The 23,297-nt window shown below is 42.7% G+C and overlaps 2 protein-coding genes across 2 annotated transcripts in view; one reads left to right on the top strand and one right to left on the bottom strand.

Moving 5' to 3' along the window:
* CRIM1 (cysteine rich transmembrane BMP regulator 1) overlaps nt 1-16,496 on the top strand; it is a 218,335-nt gene extending 201,839 nt beyond the window's left edge. Inside the window, exons 19-21 of the mRNA XM_006151377.1 lie at nt 5,511-5,633; nt 9,285-9,475; nt 13,994-16,496. Coding sequence (XP_006151439.1) covers nt 5,511-5,633; nt 9,285-9,475; nt 13,994-14,170 — 491 coding nt within the window. The 3' untranslated portion in view covers nt 14,171-16,496. The remainder of the gene's footprint in view (nt 1-5,510; nt 5,634-9,284; nt 9,476-13,993) is intronic.
* Nucleotides 16,497-17,852: 1,356 nt separating this feature from the next.
* Nucleotides 17,853-23,297, bottom strand: part of FEZ2 (fasciculation and elongation protein zeta 2) — a gene marked incomplete at its 5' end in the record, with an annotated part of 60,955 nt that continues 55,510 nt past the window's right edge. Inside the window, 2 exon segments of the mRNA XM_014588912.2 lie at nt 17,853-18,753; nt 21,111-21,176. Coding sequence (XP_014444398.1) covers nt 18,737-18,753; nt 21,111-21,176 — 83 coding nt within the window.

A 23,297-nucleotide genomic window follows, 5' to 3' on the forward strand; every position in this document is an offset into this window, starting at 1 on the left:
CAACCCCGAAAAGAAAAACACACCCAAAAAAAAAAAAAAAAAAAAAGCTACAGGCCTGTTAATGATGCCTGCCCTACCAGTATAGCAGTTTCAGTGCAGTGCTGGACTAGCCTAGTGAATAAGGTCCAAGATTGGACAATCAGGAAGGGGCTTGAGAGCCATTACCTCGTGAATATATAGCAGAACCAAAACGGAAGGCCTGCATGCGAAGGATGTAGTTCTAGTTCATTCTCAGCCAGTACCCATGCCATCACATGCAGCTTTCTTCCAGTCCCTCGGCTGAACTTTTCATCTCTCCCACGTAGGATGTAACCCCGGAACGCCCCCAAGCCCATGTCTTTCCCACATCACACACTCCGTGTCAGCTTGTCTTTCAGGTTTCAAAGCTAAGACTCCCACAGCTGCCCATATCCTCCTCCAGCCCCCTCCTAGTGCCCACATCTGTTTCCCTTCAAAAACATCTCCTTTCCCCCACCTCTGCTCCCAAAAATACAGGACCTGAGCCTTCATCATGACGGGCTCCAGGCAGTGTTTCCAGTCTGAACCTCCGGGCAATATAGACCACAGAACAAAGCGAGGACTTGCTGTAAGATCCCATCCTGGAGCCCCTCCTCAGTTTTGTGTTTTCTTGCAGCACTGCATTCAGGAACCTTGCCCTGTTCACCCTGGCATTTTGCTGAGCGACTGTGAAATGGGGCATTTAAACCCAGAGTTTACCTGAGAGCTGCACACGCTGGCCTTTGGTTTAGTTGTGCAGACTTGCTCCCACTGAACAGTCCTAAAAACCGTCCACTTAAACCTGAAAAAGGACACTGTTCATGCACCACAGTTCTCACTGCTCACCTCCCTTGGCTGAGAGTGGCACTTGATTCAGTGGTGTAGTCCTAACTCCCTGAAACCCCTTCTGCATCCCACTTGCACCGTCACCAACTTTCTTTGTTTCTGGGGCTCCTAGTTTCCTTTGCTAGCCCCTCCTCACCTGCCCTCTCTCAGAGAGTTGGAGCAAAAGCACAAGTCTGTCGTCATCATCTCGACAAGTGCCGTTGCAGTACAGTGATGACGTAGAGTCCAATTAGAGTGCCTTCAACAGAGCGCAGGAGGGGTGAACTGGAGACAGTGGTTATACAACACTGATCCAGGCTCCGAGTGCTAAGTTCATAGATGAGATTTTACTGTGAGGTAGAGTGGCCTTGGAGGGTTTCACAAAGGATTTGAGCTAGACCCTGACCAACAGGTAGGGTTTTTTTTTTCCATTGGAATGATGAGGGTAATCTGACTAAAGACCCTGAGTTGGGTAAGGTTAAAGTCAGTGCCCCCCTCCATCCCCCTGTCTTGGGACCAGCAGTTAGTGTAATAGCTATGTCGCTGGACTCCTATGTAGTCAGCCACAGTTCGAGTCCCAGACCCGGTGACTTAAATTCACACCCAGAGCATGTGTGTGTGCGTGCCCAAGATCCCGAGAGGAGAATGGAGGAGAAGGGATTGTGCCATGGCCATCCCCCCTGGGGGGTGATTTCTCGATTTCTGTCTCTCTGTCTGTCTTTCTGGCAATCACATGTACCCTATAGCAAAAAGCTCTCCAAAAAAAAGTCAGTGCCCCTGGAGAAGTAAGCTCTTGTCACAGGAGGTAAGAACAGGAAATGGTATTAGCCAACATGTTTAGAGGGTTATCAAATAGGAGTGCAGACTTTATTCTTTGTAAGGAGATTCAGTTTTGAGCAGAAGGACACAATCACAGAGGTGTTTGGGGCAGTAACAGGGTGGTGTGCAGGAGGGACGAGAACAGAGACAGAGGCCAGGATGACTGTAACATGCGTTGCAGATGTCCGAACTGTGACCGTAAGGACCTGAAATCAAGTGGTGGTGGTCAAGGTTCATTCCTCTGGGTTGTGGGTTTAGTAACAGTATAGATTGGTAACATCCTTGGTGAATGTTTCTCCAGTGACATCTGTTAGGATTTATTGTTGGGTTAAAACTTAAAATCAGCAGTGGGACCAGCAGTTAGTGTAATGGCTATGTCGCTGTACCCCATGTAGTCGACCACGGTTTAAGTCCCAGACCCAGTGGCTTAAAACTCATGCCGGGCTTGTGTATTTGCATGCCCAGGGTCCCGAGAGGAGAAGGGATTGCGGTGTGGCCATCCCCCCTGGGGGGTGATTTCTCGCTTTCTGTCTTTTCGGCGAGCGCATGCACCCTATAGCAAAAACCTCTCCAAAAAAAAAAAAACTTAACAGAAGTTAACTCTGCATTTGTCGTATTAGTAATCATTTCTCAGCAGTCAGTCTAGCTTTTGCCACCTCATATTTGATCAAAAATGGGCTGCCAGACTAGATTCCTTCCCGTTCTCTCACTGGCTCTCTCTGGTTCTAGCCAAGGCGCCTCACCAAAGTGTCAGGCTTCCAAGTCTCATCAGGATAGCACATGCCCCCTCCCAGAATGCTGTGATGGCAGTGGGAGCACTTGGTCTGTGCCACCACACGCACCCTGCTTTGTCCTCCTGGTAGATGGGTTTAGTCAAGGCTAAGCTGAGCACAGTGAGCGTATGCTAAGGACAGGCCATGGGCTGCTGGACCGTGCAAAGTAACTGTCCAGCACTGGCCGTTAGGCGAGACTGAGGACGGCACTGGTGTGCTCACAGCTGTATTCCCAGGGCCTGCCTGGTAGGACTCCATTGCTGTAGAAGACACCTCCTTCAACCTAGACAGAGCCTTCTAAATCTCCCTTTCTAAGCATCTGCTAGAAGAGAACTCATAGTCGAGTATCTGTCTTAGGTGGAATTTCCCCTAAAACCTACCTATATCCAGTAACGAGGCACAAAGATTTCAAAGCTGTTTGTTCTCAGAAAAAAACTTGAGAAATTAATCCCAGCTCTGAAGCTTCTGTGGAGGTTTAAAAATAAAATTAATTTTTATCGTGCCAACAGATGACATAGTAGTTAAGGGCGCTGGGCTTCCACATGGCCAACTGCAGTTCAAGTCCCAGACCTAGCAGCTTGCTTTCTGACTTTGCCTCCCTCTCTGGTCAAATTTAAAACTGCCAGGCTCAGGACTTGAACCACAGTTGGCCACTGGGGAGTCTAATACCTTCACTCCACCTGCTATCCCCTTGCATTCACCTTTTATGCTAGGGCCTCAGAAGCTAGTGGCAGGTTGGCGCATTGTTAATAGGAGGACTCAACATACAAAGTTGGATGAGGCAGGGCATTGTGGCACTAGATGTCTTGTGAATGTCAGGGTGGTTTTTCTGCTCAGATAATTCATATCACATTGTGAGGGTCTTTTAGCAAGTGAATGACATTCCCCTACACACACATAGCTCCTAGAATCACCTATGCTACATCTACCAAATCAAGACCTAAGAATAATCACATAAACTCTTCAGGTGACTCTGATGTAACACTGATTCATACCCTGGTCTATACAAATGATACTTTAAGTAAATTCCATCTTTCACTCTAGAGTTCATAGGGATTCACTGAACCTTTGAAAACTCAAGAGTTCCTAGTTCCTGCCATGTCTAAGAAGTAAGATGAAGTGACTCAGACCAACAGGGATTTTTGGAGGCAGCCAGAAATCACAAAACCACTTGAATCCCACCGACGAGGTGTAGAGCCTTGAGCAGTTCACATAACCTCAAAGCTGATTTCTCCAGGGCAGACATGTTTTTCTGTGCAGAATGCATCATGACTTTCCCAACAATCCAATAGATAACTCAGAGAACACTTAGCAAGTAAAAGAGGTTCTCAAAAAGTTCATAGAAAATGTGTATTATGGGAATCAGCAGTTAGCGTAATGGCTATGTCGCTGGACTCCCACGTAGTCAACTGCAGTTCGCATCCCAGACCCGGTGGCTTAAAACTCACGCTGGGCGCGTGTGCATGTGTGCCCAAGACCCCAAGAGGAGAATGGAGGAGAAGGGATTACGGCGTGACCATCTCCCCTGGGGGGTGATTTCTCGCTTTCTGTCTCTATGTCTCTGTCTGTCTGTCTGGCGAGCACATGCGCCCTATAGCAAAAAAACCTCTCCAAAAAAAAAAAAAATTCATCTTAAGGTTTACTTAAAAAGCCTGTAACTTTGGAACAGTCACTCTGCAGAGAGGATTGTTAATTAACTATTTTCTTACATTTTTATTTGTTGTAACTTTCAGACTGCCAGGTGCAGGACTTGAACCACGGTCAGCCATGTGGGAGTCTAGCACCTCAACCACCTGCCGGCTTCACTATTTTCTTACATTCTATTTTTTCTTAGAGAAGTTTTTGCTATAGGGAGCATGTGCTCACCAGGAAGACAGAGAGGCAGAAAGTGAGACATCACCCCCCAGGGGAGATGGTCACGCTGCAATCCCTTCTCCTCTTGGGATCTTGGGCACATGCGCCTGGCATGAGTTTAGGCCACCAAGTTTGGGACTCGAACTGCTGTCAACTACATAGGAGTCTAGCGACATAGCCATTATGCCAACTGCTGGTCCCTTTATGTATTTTTTTTCTAAAGTAGGCTCTGGTGAGTTAGTTTCACAATTATAAATGTTGAGTAACCTCTCTTTATAAAAAGCAATTAATGGGGCCAGCAGGTGGTTTGGTGATAGGGCCACTGGACTCCCACATGACTGACTGTAGTTCAAGTCCCAGACCTGGTGGCTTGCTTTCTCCCTCTCTCTGATCAAACCGAAGAATACTAAATAATTCTTTAAAAAAATAAAAAGAGCAGTTAATAATATGGCAGAATCAGCCAAGAGGAAGTACAGGAGTGATAGACTTTTCTTGTTCCATTTTGAAAATTATTTCTATACTGTGTTTGTTATCATCCAGATGAGGTAAAGATACAAAATATTTGTAGAAGCAAAAAAGCTCTGAATTTTTTTACAGGTCCCTTTTGGAATCTGACTTAAAGACAAGACCTAATATTTGGGATAAAGACTATTACCACTCCGTTTTATGTTGTAGTATCTTGCTGATCAAAGTGCCTATATGATCAAATGAAAATATATTGACAGCCATTTCCATTTTAAACAGTTCCAGTGGTCACATGATGGGCAGCACCTCACAAAGTCCACCTACAGTCCAGTCCCACCTGAGGGAAGGAGTGGAAGGGAAAATGCTGAATAATGCACAGAAAGTAGATGACAGTTTTTCAAATCCCGGACCTACACTGACATGTAACAATAAGTCAACACTCATGGATTAAATAGCAAATTATTCAAATAGAAAATTTCACTGATAGGAACTAAAAAAAAAAAAGAAAAAAATCTATTTCAACCAGACCCCATCACTTAACACAAAACTATAGTACCAACACCATTTGACATGAAAAAGCAGAGTTTTTGATACTAGTGGAGTAGAAAACATTCCAGTGTTTCCCACCAATGCTAGCGACTCTTCATTCATGATGTAAATGCATGAACTAGGTCTTTGATACCCCTAGGAAGTGTGTCCATTTGGAGTAAGGATACAAACACCAAAAAATAAGGCAGCTTCTCTTTGATTGCTTATGAAAATGTTCTTTCCTTTTAGAAATGTATGTCCCAGAACCAACCAATATACCCATTGAGAAGACAAACCATCATGGAGAGACTGACCTGGAGGTTCCTGTGTGGCCCACACCTAGCGAAAATGACATCATCCATCTCCCTAGAGGTAAGCATTCTAGTCAGTTAAGATATCTTGCATATGGGATTATTTATTCCAGATTTTTAAAATTTTCCTGCAACAATATTTTTAAGGTGTTTTGCCATAGGGCACTTGTGCTCACCAGGGAAAGTGAGAAATCACCTCCCAAGAGGATAGCCACACTATAATCTATTCTCCTAGAATTTTGGGCACACACATACATGTCCAGGGTGATTTTCAAGCTGCCAGGTCAAAGACTTGAACCATAGCCTTGTGGGAGTCCAGCACCTTAGCCACTGTACCACCTGCTTGATGACATACATGTAACACCACATGTCGATAAAATAAGTCTGCAGGTAATTGACTAAACAGTTTCCTAGCCCTACATACTTAGAAATAGTCATAAGAGCTTGGTGTCAGGAGTATCTGAGCTATCTCTCAAATTTTTGTGTGTGAAAAAACGTTGTAAGCAGAGTAACAGCAAATTCATTGTCCCTAGGGGTTCCCTAATAAGCATTTATGCATCAGGATACCCTCTAATTATGGATAGGGGGTTTTTACTCCATGAAAGTTCAGTTTATTACTTGAGTGATTTTTTTTTTTTTTCTAGTCATGAGGTTCATCTCATGCCTTTGTTTTTTGTTCTGTTCTTTCAGGAATATATATAATAAAGATGTTTCTTTTCTCTCATTAGCGAAGTATTGGGTCATTGGAAAAGTCATGACATTATGGTTTCCTGTGCAAAAATGCATGATGACTTTTCTGATGACCCAACAGTAAAGCAAGACCCATATTGCTTTTTTTGTAAAGTAGAACTTTTTTGTTGTTTTTGTTTTTTTGCTATAAGGCATGTACACTCACTGGAGAGACAGAAAGTGAGAAATCACACACACAGACACACACACACCCCGGGGAGATAGCCATGCTGCAATCCCTTCTACTCTCAGGATTTTGGTTTGAAGCTGCCGGGTCCAGGACTCAAACCCCAATCGACCATGTGGGAGTCCAACAACATAACCATTACACTATCATAGAACTCTTGATCAGAATAGTATATGGACTTGCTCTTTGCTATGACTCAGTACTGCCTCCTGTCTACCCCAAGCACATTTCCAAAATCACTGCTCTCCCATCTTTGTAATACTTCTTTTGGAAGAAGCAATATTTGGGAGATTAATGATCTGTTACCCTAGCTATTCTAAATGTTGTGCCTGAAGCCAGCCAGATGACCACTGAGCCGAATTCCTGGACTTAGCGTTTTGGCTCCTTGTGGAGCTGCTCACTGACGTGCTGCAGCCGTGCACTCTGCACTCACTCAGGCCATCAGTATGCACTTGCTGTGTGCCCCTTACAGGACCCGTTAGGAAGTCCCTGCAGAAAATTGTCCTCAAGAAAATGTATGCTGGGAACCAGCAGTTAGCATAATGGCTATGTTGCTGGACTCCCACGTAGTCGACCGCAGTTCACGTCCCGGACCCGGTGGCTTAAAACTCAAGCCGGGCGCATGTATGTGTGTGCCCAAGATCCTGAGAGGAGAATGGAGGAGAAGGGATTGTGGCGTGACCATCCCCCCTGGGGGGTGATTTCTCGCTTTTTGTCTTTAATGTCTCTCTCTCTCTGTCTGGTGAGCGCACGCATCCTATAGTGAAAATCTCTCCAAAAAAAAGAAAAGAAAATGTATGCTTCTCCTAAGCAATTGATTTGTTTTCCTAAAGACATTGTGAATCTTATTGATACTTGTTTCCATTTTTAGCTTTGAGCTTTCTATCAGACAACCAAAGGAATGAATTTTGTAAACAGACCCCAGTAGTAGCTGCGTTTTCCTTAATTTTCTTGTATGACATATACTCCCAAAACCCTTTCCTATATCATTTGGAATATGAGACACTTTAGTCACTGTGTACTGAAAACCTGAATTCATCAATAATATATTATCTTTGGCATTTTTCTTTCCAAGTTTTAAACCATGGGCAGTCTTATTATCACAGAGCGGTGTTATATCATGAACTGCATTTCCAAAGCAATGAGTAACTCCTTTTGATTATAAACCTGATAGTAATGATTTGAAATAAAATGCAAGGAAACTTCACAAGGACTGCCCATGGTTGGTATATATTTAACCTTATCTCTGGACAACGTTCATTGTAAGAATGATTTTTTTGGGGGGGGAGGGGAGGGCTTTTTTTTTGCTATAGGGCGTGTGTGCTTACCAGACAGAGATAGACAGAAAGCGAGAAATCACCCCCCAGGGGGGATGGCCACACCAGCACATGTGCCCGGCCTGAGTTTAAGACACCAGGTCCTGGACTTGAACCACAGTTGACTACATGGGAGTCCAGCGACACAGCCCTTACGCTAACTGCTGGTCCCGATTTTTTTTTTTTAAAGAATAGAAAGATCTTCATTCATCTGAGCAAAATTAAAAGTTGCCCCCTGTAGTATAATTATGCAGGAAAATGAAATTCCTGAAAAGGCCTTAGTGCCCAGCAAACCAGAAGATCAACTGAAAGACCCCAGCTGCTGATGCAGCTTTTGACCTGATTAGTCTTCGCTCTTACCTCTGTCAGTAGGAGAATATGCTGCCATCCCTTAAACACCACAGGTTTGATGCGTCAAAGGCAAGCACAGAGAGCAAAGTGGCACAGATGAAGAGGTGGTATAAATGCCACTTACGATTTTTTTCAACATATTAGAAAATACAGTACTGTAAATGTATTTTCTCTTATGACTATTTTTCCTCTAGCTTCCTTTACTATAAGAATACGATATATATTGGGACCAGCAGTTGGCGTAATGGCTATGTCGCTGGACTCCCATGTAGTCAACCGCTGTCCGAGTCCTGGAACTGGTGGCTTAAACTCAAGCCAGGCACGTGTTCACGTATGCCCAAGATCCTGAGAGGAGAATGGAAGAGAAGGGATTGGGGGGTGATTTCTTGCTTTCTGTTTCTTTCTGGTGGGCACACACGCACCCTACAGCAAAAACTTCTCAAAAAAAAAAAAAAAAAAAGGACATATGATAGAGTATGCAAAATACGTGTTAATCAACTATATCAATAAGGCCTTCCGTAGCATAGGCTATTGGTAATTAAGGTTTAGGGAATCCAGTTGTACAGATTTGCAGCTGCACAATGGGGCAACATGCTCATCCCCTTCCCTCATTATTCAAGGATCAACTGTTTTGCCCTACTCACCTATATGCCAAGAAGCAGGAAGCTCACATTTCTGCCTTAAAATCTTAGTAGACCATATATGTTAATAATCATCAAAATAAGGTTAAATAAATAAATCTTTAAAAACCCTATCTATTCATTTATTTTAATTTGACTAGAGAGAGAGGGCAAGTGAGAAAGCAAGTTACCAGGTCCAGGTCTAGAACTATGGTCAGCCATGTGGGAGTGTCCAGTACAACTACCATGCCACCTGCTGTAACCTTCATCAGAATGTTTTATAAATGTAGTTACTTTAAAAAAATCTACTTTGTTTATTTCCTGAGGTAGAGAGTCACCCTCAATCAGGTCTGTCATGCTGAGCTTCTACCCCAGCCAGGCATCCCTTGTGGGGTGAGGTAGACCTAGGAGATAAACCCAGACCCTTCCCGCATCCTCAGCTTTGCAACATAATTCAAATAATCCTTAAAAATTCTGGTTTAGGAAATAATTTTGTTTTCTTCTCCTAGATATGGGTCACCTCCAGGTAGATTACAGAGATAACAACAGGCTGCACTCAAACGAAGATTCTTCGCTGGGCTCCATTGCCACGGTTGTGGTTCCAATAATAATATGCCTCATCTCTATTATAGCATTCCTATTCATCAATCAGAAAAAACAGTGGATACCACTGCTTTGCTGGTATCGAACACCGACTAAGGTATGCTGTCCCGAGAACATTACAGTCTCTTAAACGATGACACTATGACAACTTTTGCTCATTTCATTACATTTTTCATTCAAAATTTTCAAATGAACAACTACCTCTGGTTGATTCTGAAATCATGGTTTACAAAAGAAATTAGAACCTAACCACCTGCTATTTCTCAGCCATCTATCAACTTGACATTGGAAAGAAAAGAAATCACAAATACTCAGGAGAAGGCATGAAGAGAAGTGGAAAATAACAAGTCCAAAGGGTGGGCAGATGTGTCAAAGCCCAGCACAGAGGGAAAGGTGGCATAATACCACTAGACAAGATGGAGAGAGGTGGACTGCCTCTTGAGGAAGAAAGTGGATAGACTGGTTTTCAATACAAAGGGCCTTTGCATTGGCCTACTCTGAAGGGCAAGCGAGGAACGGTATTAATGAGAGGAAATAAATCATAACTTCTTCTAATTCTGCCTTTTGCACTTCGTTTTTTAAGTTGTACAATCTTCAGAATTGGAAACGGCCTAATTATTTAAGCTTGGAGCTGCTCACTGACGTGCTGCAGCCGTGCACTCTGCACTCACTCAGGCCATCAGTATGCACTTGCTGTGTGCCCCTTACAGGACCCGTTAGGAAGTCCCTGCAGAAAATTGTCCTCAAGAAAATGTATGCTGGGAACCAGCAGTTAGCATAATGGCTATGTTGCTGGACTCCCACGTAGTCGACCGCAGTTCACGTCCCGGACCCGGTGGCTTAAAACTCAAGCCGGGCGCATGTATGTGTGTGCCCAAGATCCTGAGAGGAGAATGGAGGAGAAGGGATTGTGGCGTGACCATCCCCCCTGGGGGGTGATTTCTCGCTTTTTGTCTTTAATGTCTCTCTCTCTCTGTCTGGTGAGCGCACGCATCCTATAGTGAAAATCTCTCCAAAAAAAAGAAAAGAAAATGTATGCTTCTCCTAAGCAATTGATTTGTTTTCCTAAAGACATTGTGAATCTTATTGATACTTGTTTCCATTTTTAGCTTTGAGCTTTCTATCAGACAACCAAAGGAATGAATTTTGTAAACAGACCCCAGTAGTAGCTGCGTTTTCCTTAATTTTCTTGTATGACATATACTCCCAAAACCCTTTCCTATATCATTTGGAATATGAGACACTTTAGTCACTGTGTACTGAAAACCTGAATTCATCAATAATATATTATCTTTGGCATTTTTCTTTCCAAGTTTTAAACCATGGGCAGTCTTATTATCACAGAGCGGTGTTATATCATGAACTGCATTTCCAAAGCAATGAGTAACTCCTTTTGATTATAAACCTGATAGTAATGATTTGAAATAAAATGCAAGGAAACTTCACAAGGACTGCCCATGGTTGGTATATATTTAACCTTATCTCTGGACAACGTTCATTGTAAGAATGATTTTTTTTGGGGGGGGGAGGGGAGGGCTTTTTTTTTGCTATAGGGCGTGTGCGCTTACCAGACAGAGATAGACAGAAAGCGAGAAATCACCCCCCAGGGGGGATGGCCACACCAGCACATGTGCCCGGCCTGAGTTTAAGACACCAGGTCCTGGACTTGAACCACAGTTGACTACATGGGAGTCCAGCGACACAGCCCTTACGCTAACTGCTGGTCCCGATTTTTTTTTTTTAAAGAATAGAAAGATCTTCATTCATCTGAGCAAAATTAAAAGTTGCCCCCTGTAGTATAATTATGCAGGAAAATGAAATTCCTGAAAAGGCCTTAGTGCCCAGCAAACCAGAAGATCAACTGAAAGACCCCAGCTGCTGATGCAGCTTTTGACCTGATTAGTCTTCGCTCTTACCTCTGTCAGTAGGAGAATATGCTGCCATCCCTTAAACACCACAGGTTTGATGCGTCAAAGGCAAGCACAGAGAGCAAAGTGGCACAGATGAAGAGGTGGTATAAATGCCACTTACGATTTTTTTCAACATATTAGAAAATACAGTACTGTAAATGTATTTTCTCTTATGACTATTTTTCCTCTAGCTTCCTTTACTATAAGAATACGATATATATTGGGACCAGCAGTTGGCGTAATGGCTATGTCGCTGGACTCCCATGTAGTCAACCGCTGTCCGAGTCCTGGAACTGGTGGCTTAAACTCAAGCCAGGCACGTGTTCACGTATGCCCAAGATCCTGAGAGGAGAATGGAAGAGAAGGGATTGGGGGGTGATTTCTTGCTTTCTGTTTCTTTCTGGTGGGCACACACGCACCCTACAGCAAAAACTTCTCAAAAAAAAAAAAAAAAAAGGACATATGATAGAGTATGCAAAATACGTGTTAATCAACTATATCAATAAGGCCTTCCGTAGCATAGGCTATTGGTAATTAAGGTTTAGGGAATCCAGTTGTACAGATTTGCAGCTGCACAATGGGGCAACATGCTCATCCCCTTCCCTCATTATTCAAGGATCAACTGTTTTGCCCTACTCACCTATATGCCAAGAAGCAGGAAGCTCACATTTCTGCCTTAAAATCTTAGTAGACCATATATGTTAATAATCATCAAAATAAGGTTAAATAAATAAATCTTTAAAAACCCTATCTATTCATTTATTTTAATTTGACTAGAGAGAGAGGGCAAGTGAGAAAGCAAGTTACCAGGTCCAGGTCTAGAACTATGGTCAGCCATGTGGGAGTGTCCAGTACAACTACCATGCCACCTGCTGTAACCTTCATCAGAATGTTTTATAAATGTAGTTACTTTAAAAAAATCTACTTTGTTTATTTCCTGAGGTAGAGAGTCACCCTCAATCAGGTCTGTCATGCTGAGCTTCTACCCCAGCCAGGCATCCCTTGTGGGGTGAGGTAGACCTAGGAGATAAACCCAGACCCTTCCCGCATCCTCAGCTTTGCAACATAATTCAAATAATCCTTAAAAATTCTGGTTTAGGAAATAATTTTGTTTTCTTCTCCTAGATATGGGTCACCTCCAGGTAGATTACAGAGATAACAACAGGCTGCACTCAAACGAAGATTCTTCGCTGGACTCCATTGCCACGGTTGTGGTTCCAATAATAATATGCCTCATCTCTATTATAGCATTCCTATTCATCAATCAGAAAAAACAGTGGATACCACTGCTTTGCTGGTATCGAACACCGACTAAGGTATGCTGTCCCGAGAACATTACAGTCTCTTAAACGATGACACTATGACAACTTTTGCTCATTTCATTACATTTTTCATTCAAAATTTTCAAATGAACAACTACCTCTGGTTGATTCTGAAATCATGGTTTACAAAAGAAATTAGAACCTAACCACCTGCTATTTCTCAGCCATCTATCAACTTGACATTGGAAAGAAAAGAAATCACAAATACTCAGGAGAAGGCATGAAGAGAAGTGGAAAATAACAAGTCCAAAGGGTGGGCAGATGTGTCAAAGCCCAGCACAGAGGGAAAGGTGGCATAATACCACTAGACAAGATGGAGAGAGGTGGACTGCCTCTTGAGGAAGAAAGTGGATAGACTGGTTTTCAATACAAAGGGCCTTTGCATTGGCCTACTCTGAAGGGCAAGCGAGGAACGGTATTAATGAGAGGAAATAAATCATAACTTCTTCTAATTCTGCCTTTTGCACTTCGTTTTTTAAGTTGTACAATCTTCAGAATTGGAAACGGCCTAATTATTTAAGCTTACCTGCCATCTTAATCCTTCCATACAAAATGTCTGTCACATACACGTTGGGCACAGCCTCTCTGCAGGGCATATGCTGGGTCAGGAAACAGTGGCTGGGGGGGGGCGGGCGGGCCGCGCCCGCCACTCACTAAACTTAGCGACAGAGACCTGCTCATCAGCTGCATGAGATGGCTGGACTCAGATGGGCTGGCCCAACTTGGCCACTATTCCTGGAAGATTAAAAATTATCCCTTTATTTTGGGAACCAGCAGTTAGTGTAATGGTTATGTCGCTGGACTCCCACATAGTCGACCGCGGTTCGCGTCCCAGACCCGGTGGCTTAGAACTCATGCCGGGCGCCTGTGCGTGTGTGCCCAAGATCCTGAGAGGAGAATGGAGAAGGGATTGCGGCATGACCATCCCCCTGCGGGGGGTGATTTCTCGCTTTCTGTCTCTATGTCTCTCTCTGTCTGGCTGGCGAGTGCATACGCCCTATGGCAAAAACCTCTCCAAAAAAAAAAGTGAAAAAAAAATAATCCCTTTATTTCAAAATCTGCCTATAGAGTAACTTCCATTCTTCTGAAACTCTGTTAAACACAAGTCTGCACTTCGGGGATTTGAAAATAGTTATTGCATTACTTCACCAATCCTCTTTTTTGGTTTCTTCATCTTATTTGACAGAGTTCATTGACATTTCACCTGTGAATGCAGTTTGTCAGTATCCCTCATAAAAGCACAGTCGGTACTAGAACAGGGTGTCATGTTCCACTTACTGTCTGGCCACCAGTGAATTGTGAAGCTCTTACCTCACTTGAATTAGTTCATTTGCAATTTGTAAAGTAGCTAATTCTGTTTTGTTTTTTCTTCTCATTAAATAGCCTTCTTCCTTAAATAATCAGCTCGTATCTGTGGACTGCAAGAAAGGAACCAGAGTCCAGGTAGAAAGTTCACAGAGAATGCTAAGAATTGCTGAACCAGACGCAAGATTCAGTGGCTTCTACAGCATGCAAAAACAGAACCATCTACAAGCAGATAATTTCTACCAAACCGTGTGAAGAAAGGCCGCTCGGATGAGGTTTTAAAAGACAGAAAACGACTAAGTCTGCTCTTAAAAGTAAACTAGAATTGTGCACTTGCTTGGTGGATTGTATTGGATTGTGACTTGATGTACAGCGCTAAGAACTTCCTGGGATGGGCTCTGTCTACAGCAATGTGCAGAACAAACATTCCCACTTTTCCTCAAGATAACTGACCAAGTGTTTTCTTAGAACCAAAGTTTTTAAAGTTGCTAAGATATATTTGCTTGTAATATAGTTGTAGAGATATCTGGGGGTAGGGACAGTGAGTTTGGTTGGGGAAAAGGGTGGGAGGGTGGCATTGGGAAGAAAAATTGGTCAGCTTGGCTTGGGGAAGACATCCAGTAAAATAAAAGCAGTTCAATGGCCCAGAGAATATTTTTTCCTGTTGCTCTAAGGACTGCACTAGTTGCTGCAAAGCTCAGGCCTGAATGTGCAGGAAACAACAACAAAAAAGGCCTTGCCATTCAGCTACCATAAACACCTTAGGACTGCCAGATGAGCGCATTAAAACCTCTTGATAGCCATCCCAGGTCTAAAGCCACAAGTTTCTTTTCTATACAGTCACAGCTGCAGTAGGCAGTAAGAAAGCAAGGGAAATGCCAAGGCCACGTTTCTCTAAAGCGGGTTGTTAAGGATATATACAGTTTTACTTTTTTGCTGCTTTTGTTTTCTTCCAAGCCAATCAGCCAGGTCCTAGCAGAGTCCGCAAATGAACAAGATCTGCATTTCTTGATGTGAGCACTGGAGCTTCTCTTACACCAGGAAGGAGGGGAGCGGGTGAAGGACACCAGGCGTTTCCAGGGGCTATACTTCATTGTTTGTTGTCGCTTTGTTCCGTTCTATTGTTGGTTGTTCATAGTTTTGTTGAAGCTCTGGCTTAAGGAGAAACTTAAAAAAAAAGAAAAAAAAAAAAAAAAAGACTGCTTGGGGATTTTTTTTTCCTTATTATATACTGATTCTACAAAATAGAAACTTCATTTTAATTGTATATTATTCAAGCACCTTTGTTGAAACTCAAAAAATTATGCCTCTCTAAACTTTAGCAATTATAGGAATATTTATGTAACTAGCTTATGCTTCAAAAAAAACGAAAGTATTTGTGCATGTGTATATAATATATATACATATATATTTATACACATACAATTTATGTTTTCCTGTTGAATGTATTTTTATGAGATTTTAACCAGAACAAAGGCAGATAAAAAGGCATTCCACAGCAATGCTTTTGATTACTTACAAATTTTTTGAATAACACAGAATCTCATTCTACCTGTAGTTTAATTGGAAAGGAAGATTGTGTGTGTGTGTGTGTGTGTGTGTGTGTGTGTGTACGTGTGTGTGCACCTTGAGCAGTCAGCATCACACCTGCTGTGGAGAGTATTTCTTTATTAAAAGCTCTTCCTCGTCTGGATTTGCTTTCAGTTTTCAATTCACTCACCGGCCAGAGACATTGATGGCAGTTTCTATCTGCATCACTAATCAGCTCCTGGGTTTTTGTTTTTGTTTTTGTTTTTTTCCTCAAACAAACTGTTTGAAACAACTACTGGAATATTGTCCACGATAAGCTGGAAGTTTGTTGTAGTTTGCCTCAAATATAACTGACTGTATACTATAGTGTTAACTTTTCAAACAGCTCTTAGCACTTTTATACTAATTACCCATTTGTGCATCAAGTTTTCTTTTAAAAATGCTTGTTATGAAAGACACAGATACCCAGTATGCTTAATGTGAAAAGAAAATGTGTTCTGTTTTGTAAAGGAACTTTCAAGTATTGTTGTAAATACTTGGACAGAGGTTGCTGAACTTTAAAAAAAATTAATTTATTATTATAATGACCTAATTTATTAATCTGAAGATTAACCATTTTTTTTTGTCTTAGAATATCAAAAGAAAAAGAAAAAGGTGTTCTAGCTGTTTGCATCAAAGGAAAAAGATTTATTATCAAGGGGCAATATTTTTATCTGTTTCCAAAATAAATTTGTTAATGATACAATGTTACCAAAATAGATTTGCATTGGCCTGATTAGTATAAAATTTTGTTGACAATTAATCCATTCCTGGCATAAAAAGCCTATCAAAAAAAATTGTAAATGCTTGCTTTTTGTTTTTTTTCAATCATGGCCATATTATGAAAATACTAACAGGATGTAGGACAAGGTGTAAATTTTTTTGTTGTTATTTTAAAGATATGATTTATCCTGAGTGCTGTATCTATTACTCTTTTTACTTTGGTTCCTGTTGTGCTCTTGTAAAAGAAAAACAAATATAATTTCCTGAAGAATAAAATAGATATATGGCACTTGGAGTGCACCGTAGTTCCACAGTTTGTTTTTGTTTTCTAACAACAACAACAAAAAGCTGTAAAAGAATTATGTGCAACTTGATTCTGGGCAGCAAATAAACATTCAGTACCTAGGATTAGAAAGAAAATTTTCTGTTTCCAGGTTGTCCGTCTGAGGCCACCTGGCAACACAAGATATCCCGAGACCTCTGTCAGCAGGCAGGCCTTTCCCAAGGAACCATTGCGACGGGAAGCCCCCCAAGAGTCCAGAGCAGAGGGGTGCTGCTGTTCTTAGGGAGAAAGGGACCTACCTGCCATCGGCCATGGGTCGTAAACATGCTCACGATTAGTGTCCAGACTAACTCATCATGCACAGGAGGTTATGCTGAGAAATCCGACAGCTGTATACTGCCGAAGAAGACAGGAACTTTGAGTTCAGGCACGCATGCACACGCTTCCAAAGCAGCAACTTAAAAACAAGCTGTAAGTAGACCCCTGCGGAATCACTTCAACCACGAATCCCTCAAAGACTCTGTCATATCTTATACCCTTCAAAGCTGCATTTCTTTACAAGTTCAGATCTAATTAAATTATTAATAATATTATTGTGTGGGGCCAGCAGGTAGCATGATGGTTAAGGTGCTAGACTTCAAGTGGCCAAGCAATTTGGTCCTGGACCCAGTGGCTTGAAAATCACACCAGGCACATGTGTATACACAGGCCCAAAATCCCGAGAGAAGACAGGATCGCGATATGGCCATCCCCCCAATTTCTCACCTTCTCTGTATCTCTCTCTGTCTCCAGCATGCTCACGTGCTCTATGGCAAAAGCCTAAACAAAATTGTATTTCTATATTACTATGTAAGTAGGCATCTTCACCAGCTTGAGGGGTGGGGGCAAATAAGTTCCACATATTCACTATCAGATAAGACGTGATAAAACGAGTCAACTTCAAGGTCACATACCTTAAGTCTATGGCTGAAATGCTCCACTGGCACCAAACAACCCGAGTTACTGCCTTTGCCATCAGGGTTGCTCCGTTTCTGAGTGGAGTGAGCACTAGATGCTTTCGGTGGACATTTTAGAACCCTCTGATGACAGGTCCCATACATACTTGGTACCGCATGGTATAAGGGACGGAACCGTCTCACGGGCCCAGAGAGAGCAGCATTTTGCCATTCCACAGCAGCTCAGCACCGTCTAGAAAAGCCATCTCTCCCCTCCTCGGCATCCCGAGGCTCATGAGTCTCACCAGCTCGTGGCCTATCGTGATGTACTCTGCAGGGAATCAGAGGAACAAACCTCGCACTGCACGTGCAGAAAGAACAGAAAATACAACTGAAAAGAAAAAAGCTCTTAGGCATCTTTTTTTTTTAAACATTTATTAAATGCCACTGACTTGCAATCAGTCGAAGTGCTCGTGAGTAGCGGTGTATCTGAGTAGCTGCTTCTAGGATTAGCACTTGAGGAAAACAGGCATGAACAGGACACGACACAGGCGTGGGGAGTGGGCAGTGCTGTGGTATACATTTTCTTCAGCACCTTCCAGGACACAAACGCTTTGAAAGTACACTTTTCCACAGACACACGAAACAAAACACGGAGACCCCTAAACAGTACAAAGTTCGGAAAGTGAATGGCAACTTCCTGGTTAAAATCTGAACATGATGAAAGCAGCAAACTACCATCAGCCATCTCCAACAGTTTCGATGTTCACTTAGCATTAGGCCATAGTAATGCAGATTCCGGTTTTGAGTCTTCAAGAACAGCCCACGTTTGTTAAGTTGCAGTGTCTGCACAATACTGGTAGGTAATACACTGATACTTATTCTGAAAAAGGTCAGTGCCGGTTCTTGCTATCACTGAAGAACAGCTACAGGATAACGGTCCCAATGCTTTCATCTACTTCTTCAGTGCAGATGTAGAAAGCCATAAACACACAAATGGGCATACTGTCAGCTCGTGAAAAACATAACTGTGCACGATCATTACTCTCCCTCACTGTACTAAGTTAGAGAACAGTTCCTAATTTCAGCTTTCACAAAAACCACCTCCAGAAGGCAGGAGAGTACCTCTTCATTCTATAACGGGAAGAATTAGTGAAGTCATGATCTATTAATACTGAGTCACAAACCCAAGTTCATGTGGGCTGAGTTTCGAACAGCAGAAGGTAGTGGCCGCCAGCTTTCAGAATAATGCTACAGGAAACCGGGCGCACAGTCCACAGGAGAGGTGGGTCCTCCCAGAGTAACGCTGCTCTATGTAGGACACAGAACTGGAGGGGGAGAGAGGGAACTGTGAGGCAGCAACATCTCTCTTGCACACATTGACACAAAAGGTATAGATACATCTATTTTATATACATTTCACATGTATATAAAAGACACTACTAAGTAATGAAAACTAAATGTTAATTAATGCAAGGATCTAGACTATTTTTTTCAAATTTCAAGAGGCTACATCCAACTATGAAAAGTTCTCTCAGGACACATTTATCAGAATTTCCCAGAAATGAGACATCAAAAGGCCATGCCTCTTAGGGGGGTGCGAGGAGATAACGAGCCCGTGACATGAGCCCTATGCCACGAGGTGCACAGCATGGCAAACAGACTGCCTGTCGAAGTCAAAGAAGAACATGGGTTTCTCCACTCACTCTCCTTCCTGTCATGGGTGCAGCATTGCTGAGGGCAAGGGGGCAGAGGCTGCAGAGAATTCGCAGGAGTGAGGAAGGGAAGCTCAATCAGCCTAGAGAGCGTCCATCCTAACCTCAGGCCAAACGAGGCCACCATCTACCTGCTTTCACTTCTGACCTTTGCATTAAACTAAGATGGCGTATTCGGCAGCCAAGCCGCAATCGTCTGGATTAAAACAAGGACAGGCCCAGCCAGAAAAGGGGAAGGCGAGTTCTCCCCTTAAGCAATACCCACCCCCTCTCAGGCAGAATATAGGACTGGTCCCCTAGGAAGAGGAACAGTTAACCAGCTGTGGACTTCCAGAATGGGTGGAAAAGAGCATGTTTAATTACCCCCACATCAGCACCTTCCCGCACACCTCCTCGCACCCCCCTCAATTTCTCAGACTAGTGTCGCTGCTGGAGTCCGAAACCTGGCTTCTTTTCCACCCAGTCCTCAGAATATGAAGCCAAGACAGAAGTCACGACACGTGCACACAAGCAGCTCATCGGAAGCAGGTGCGGGGGAGAACTGGGCTTACAGACGGGAGCCAGCGGCCGAGCGTGAGGAGCGGAGTTACATGGCTGCTGCTTCCCTAAGGCATGCTGCAGGGGAGGGTCACAATGACAGGCCTAGGTTCTCAGAGTAAAGGATGAGAGAGCATTTCCCCCCAGAGCACTCGGTTCTCTGGGTCCCGACGTCCTTCCACACAGACGCTAAAGTAGCTACAGGACGCCTAGGAGCTCGTTCTATCTTGGCCCTGGGGACCCACTGTGATTAAAAATTCAGACATGTTCTTTGTGTTCGTCTCATTCCTGTTTCACATCTAGAAGAACAAACCTCAGAACAATCCAGCTTTTATACCAATGCTAGCACAACACAAAAGCAAATAAAAGAGATCAGGTATTAACCCCCCAAATCAGGAATTAATAGAAAAAGCCCCCTACCAGAAAAGCCCAGCATATTAAAAAATGTCAACTTGTTTTTCTACCCTTGTGTTAACCCATGAATGGTCGGCCCAGGTGTTTATATCCATGCCACATCTCTTACAAGTGGTCCTCACAGGTTCTTCACCCGAGCCCCTGAGCTGGCCTTTGTAGGAAACTATAGTTGAAGACATGTCCCAGCTGGGATATTTAATGTCTGAGAAATCCTAACTCAGCGAGCTGATAAAGAATCCAGAGGAGAAAAAATGTTACAGGAGGATCCTCCTCTGAACACGTGACCAATTACTACAAGATGCATCTAGTGATGCTCTGAGAATCCGTCACCTAAATTAACTGCTACTTTTTAGAAATAATTTCACTGGAAAATATTCTGCCTAAAATGAAATGAGTTTCTCAGAATTTTTATCCAAAGTTTGCTCTTTCCTCGGTAAAGTACGTGATCTTAACTTCATCTGTTCTGGCCTCATCGGGACTCCCATGTGACCTGATCATGCTCCAAAGATTCACAGCCCCTTTGTTCCAGTCCTGGGTTGCTGAAGGTGCATTCTCTTTCTCCCCGCTCCCCACACCAACTCCTTTTATATTCCCTTTGGCCCTGCTGACTCATTTGACTGTTTTCTCATTCGGCCAACCTCGCTAATGATCTGTCTTTCCTTTTCTACTGTCCCCACAATGACAGAGAGCACCCTCCCAGCCTCCCAGTGTCAAGGTATCACCCCCGAGGACCACATAAGGATGGCAATATCTTATTCCTCGACTGCTCCTTCGGTGTTTATAATTTAGCCCTGAAAATTATAAATTGAGGTCCAGCCAAGGACCTCAAAGACAAGTTAAATTTTAATATAAACTATAATCCTGGTGGCAAAAAGCAGTTACATATTTATTTACTCTGCACACTAAGATTAATAAAAGTTGTGATTTTGGAAGCTACTTTTTAATCTACCAGCTAGACGATACATTCACTGATTAATCAGAACTTCCCAATCATGGCACATATACCACTATAAACTCACCTTTCAGTATATAATCAGTTAACAAGCTGGGGACCTTCTCACTGTCCTCCTTCATGGCACGAAGAACTACAAAATAAAAGTGAAAAGCAAGAAGACAATTAGGGTCGCAAATAATATCTGAGTCATGATAACCTTAATACATGCTATAACGGAGTCATACAAACTACAAATTATTCTCTAGATAAAGGAATATGACAATAAAGGCTGGATAATTTATTTGAGTTGAGTAGATCTTATTCGGGTAAGACTATTCCACTTACCCGAGAGTTATTTAGTGAATTTTAAAATTCCAAATACTGAAGGCAGCAGAAAAGAGGACTTGGGTTATTGACATAGTCTCTCCATTCTATTGTGAATAAGTACTGGGGGGAGGGGGGGCAGGTGACATGGTGGTTCAAGACACTGGATTCCCACATGGCTGACTGTGGGATGAGACCTGGACCTGGCAACTTGCTTTCTCACTTTTCCTCTCTCTCTCTCTCTCTCTCTCTCTCTCTCTCTCTCTCGTCAAGTTAAATAAATGGATAGATAACTAAATAAATAGATAAATGCAGATAAATAAATAAATAAAAAGATAAATAGGTAGACAAATGGATGGATGGATAGATAAATGAATAGGTAGGTAGGTAGGTAGATAGATATATGATAAATAAATAAATAAATAAATAAATAAATAAATAAATAAATTTATTTAAATAAAATAATTCTTTAAAAAAAAAAAGTGCTGGGAGGGAAAGGGCTGTCATGCGCACTTGGATGATGTGAGGACCTCAGTGCGGCAGAGCCTACGAAGGACAGAAACAGCAGGTAAGTGAAGAGTAAGCCATGCTCTCCAAGGGCCACATCCTCTGGCTTGTTGGAAACTTTTCAAGAAAAGGCCAAAGTGAAGAAGAGTCTCTGATGAAGAATCATCCAGCTCTTCCAGACGCTCTACTCCTGTACTACAGCGAACCCGGTGAATTAGCCGCATCCTAAAGGGGCCCTCTGACAATGCCCTCTCTTAAGTACAGATCAAAACAGAAAAGACAGCTACTTGACATAACGCTTTGGTGGTTGTCTTTTTACCACTGACAATCCAGGTAGAGAGAAACTCACAGACATCGTGGTCTAATGGTGCTCAAACTTTCTCTGGCACATCCTGTTGAAAATACCTGTTTTTCCACAACACATGACAGGACAACAGGGCATACCTGGCACGTTAGCCATCCTGGGTTACACCTGGCTCTGCCACTTCCTGACTGTGTCACTTGGAACACAAGCTGCCTGGGGATTAGGAGACCCCGCCCTATAATTAATCACTCCCTGGGTGATCTTGGACACTCATAACTTTGTGAGTTCTTCCTGCAAATTAAGAGGGCTGGTCACCCAGTTAATCTCTTGATTATTTTAGACTAGCTGTCCATATCTTTTTTACTTGTCCATATATATTTTTTAAAGAATTATTTAACTTCATTCATTCATTTTAAATTGACCAGAGAGGAACACAGAAAAAAAGTAAGAAAGCAACCACCAGGTCTGAGTCTCAAACCACGGTTGGCCATGTGGGAGTCCAGCATCCGTAACCACCACACCACCTACCAGCCCATCATTCACCCATATTTAAGTATAAAATGTCTTTTAAGTACTGTTCACCAAAGGAAAGAATAAAAGCTTCAGGTTAGCACTGGCTTCTTCCCTGCACTTCCCATGTCTATTCCTCCACATCCTGAACATCCAAAATAAATATCATCCATAGCTACCCGTGTGATGCTCTTTCATTTGGCTCCTTCCTAATTAGCAATTATCAAAAATATTTACAATTGTAAAGAGCCTAGTGGATCAGCAAATTCAATCCCTTCATTTTAAGGGCAAAGAAAACAAGGCCAATTTATTGTGACCTGTTCCAAATAATACATTGATTAATTTACTTACTACGTGCTAAAGAGAGCACATATTTTTATCGTACTTTTTCAAAGTGACCAAGAGAGGGTAAGTGAATTGTGAAGAAATTCCTGAAAATAAGAGGGATAGAACTAGAATTCGAGGGCTCATTTTATGGCTGTCATAAGAGAGACTATAATGGGAACCAGCAGGTAGGGTAGTGGTTACATCACTGGACTCTCATGTGGTTGACCACGGTTCAAGGCCTGGACCCAGCGACTTGACCGTCATGCCAGGTGTGTGTGTGTGTGTGTATGTGTGTGTGTA

Source organism: Tupaia chinensis, unplaced genomic scaffold (genome assembly GCF_000334495.1).
Source record: "Tupaia chinensis unplaced genomic scaffold, TupChi_1.0 Scaffold000317_1, whole genome shotgun sequence".
NCBI classification, from domain to species: Eukaryota; Metazoa; Chordata; class Mammalia; order Scandentia; family Tupaiidae; genus Tupaia; species Tupaia belangeri.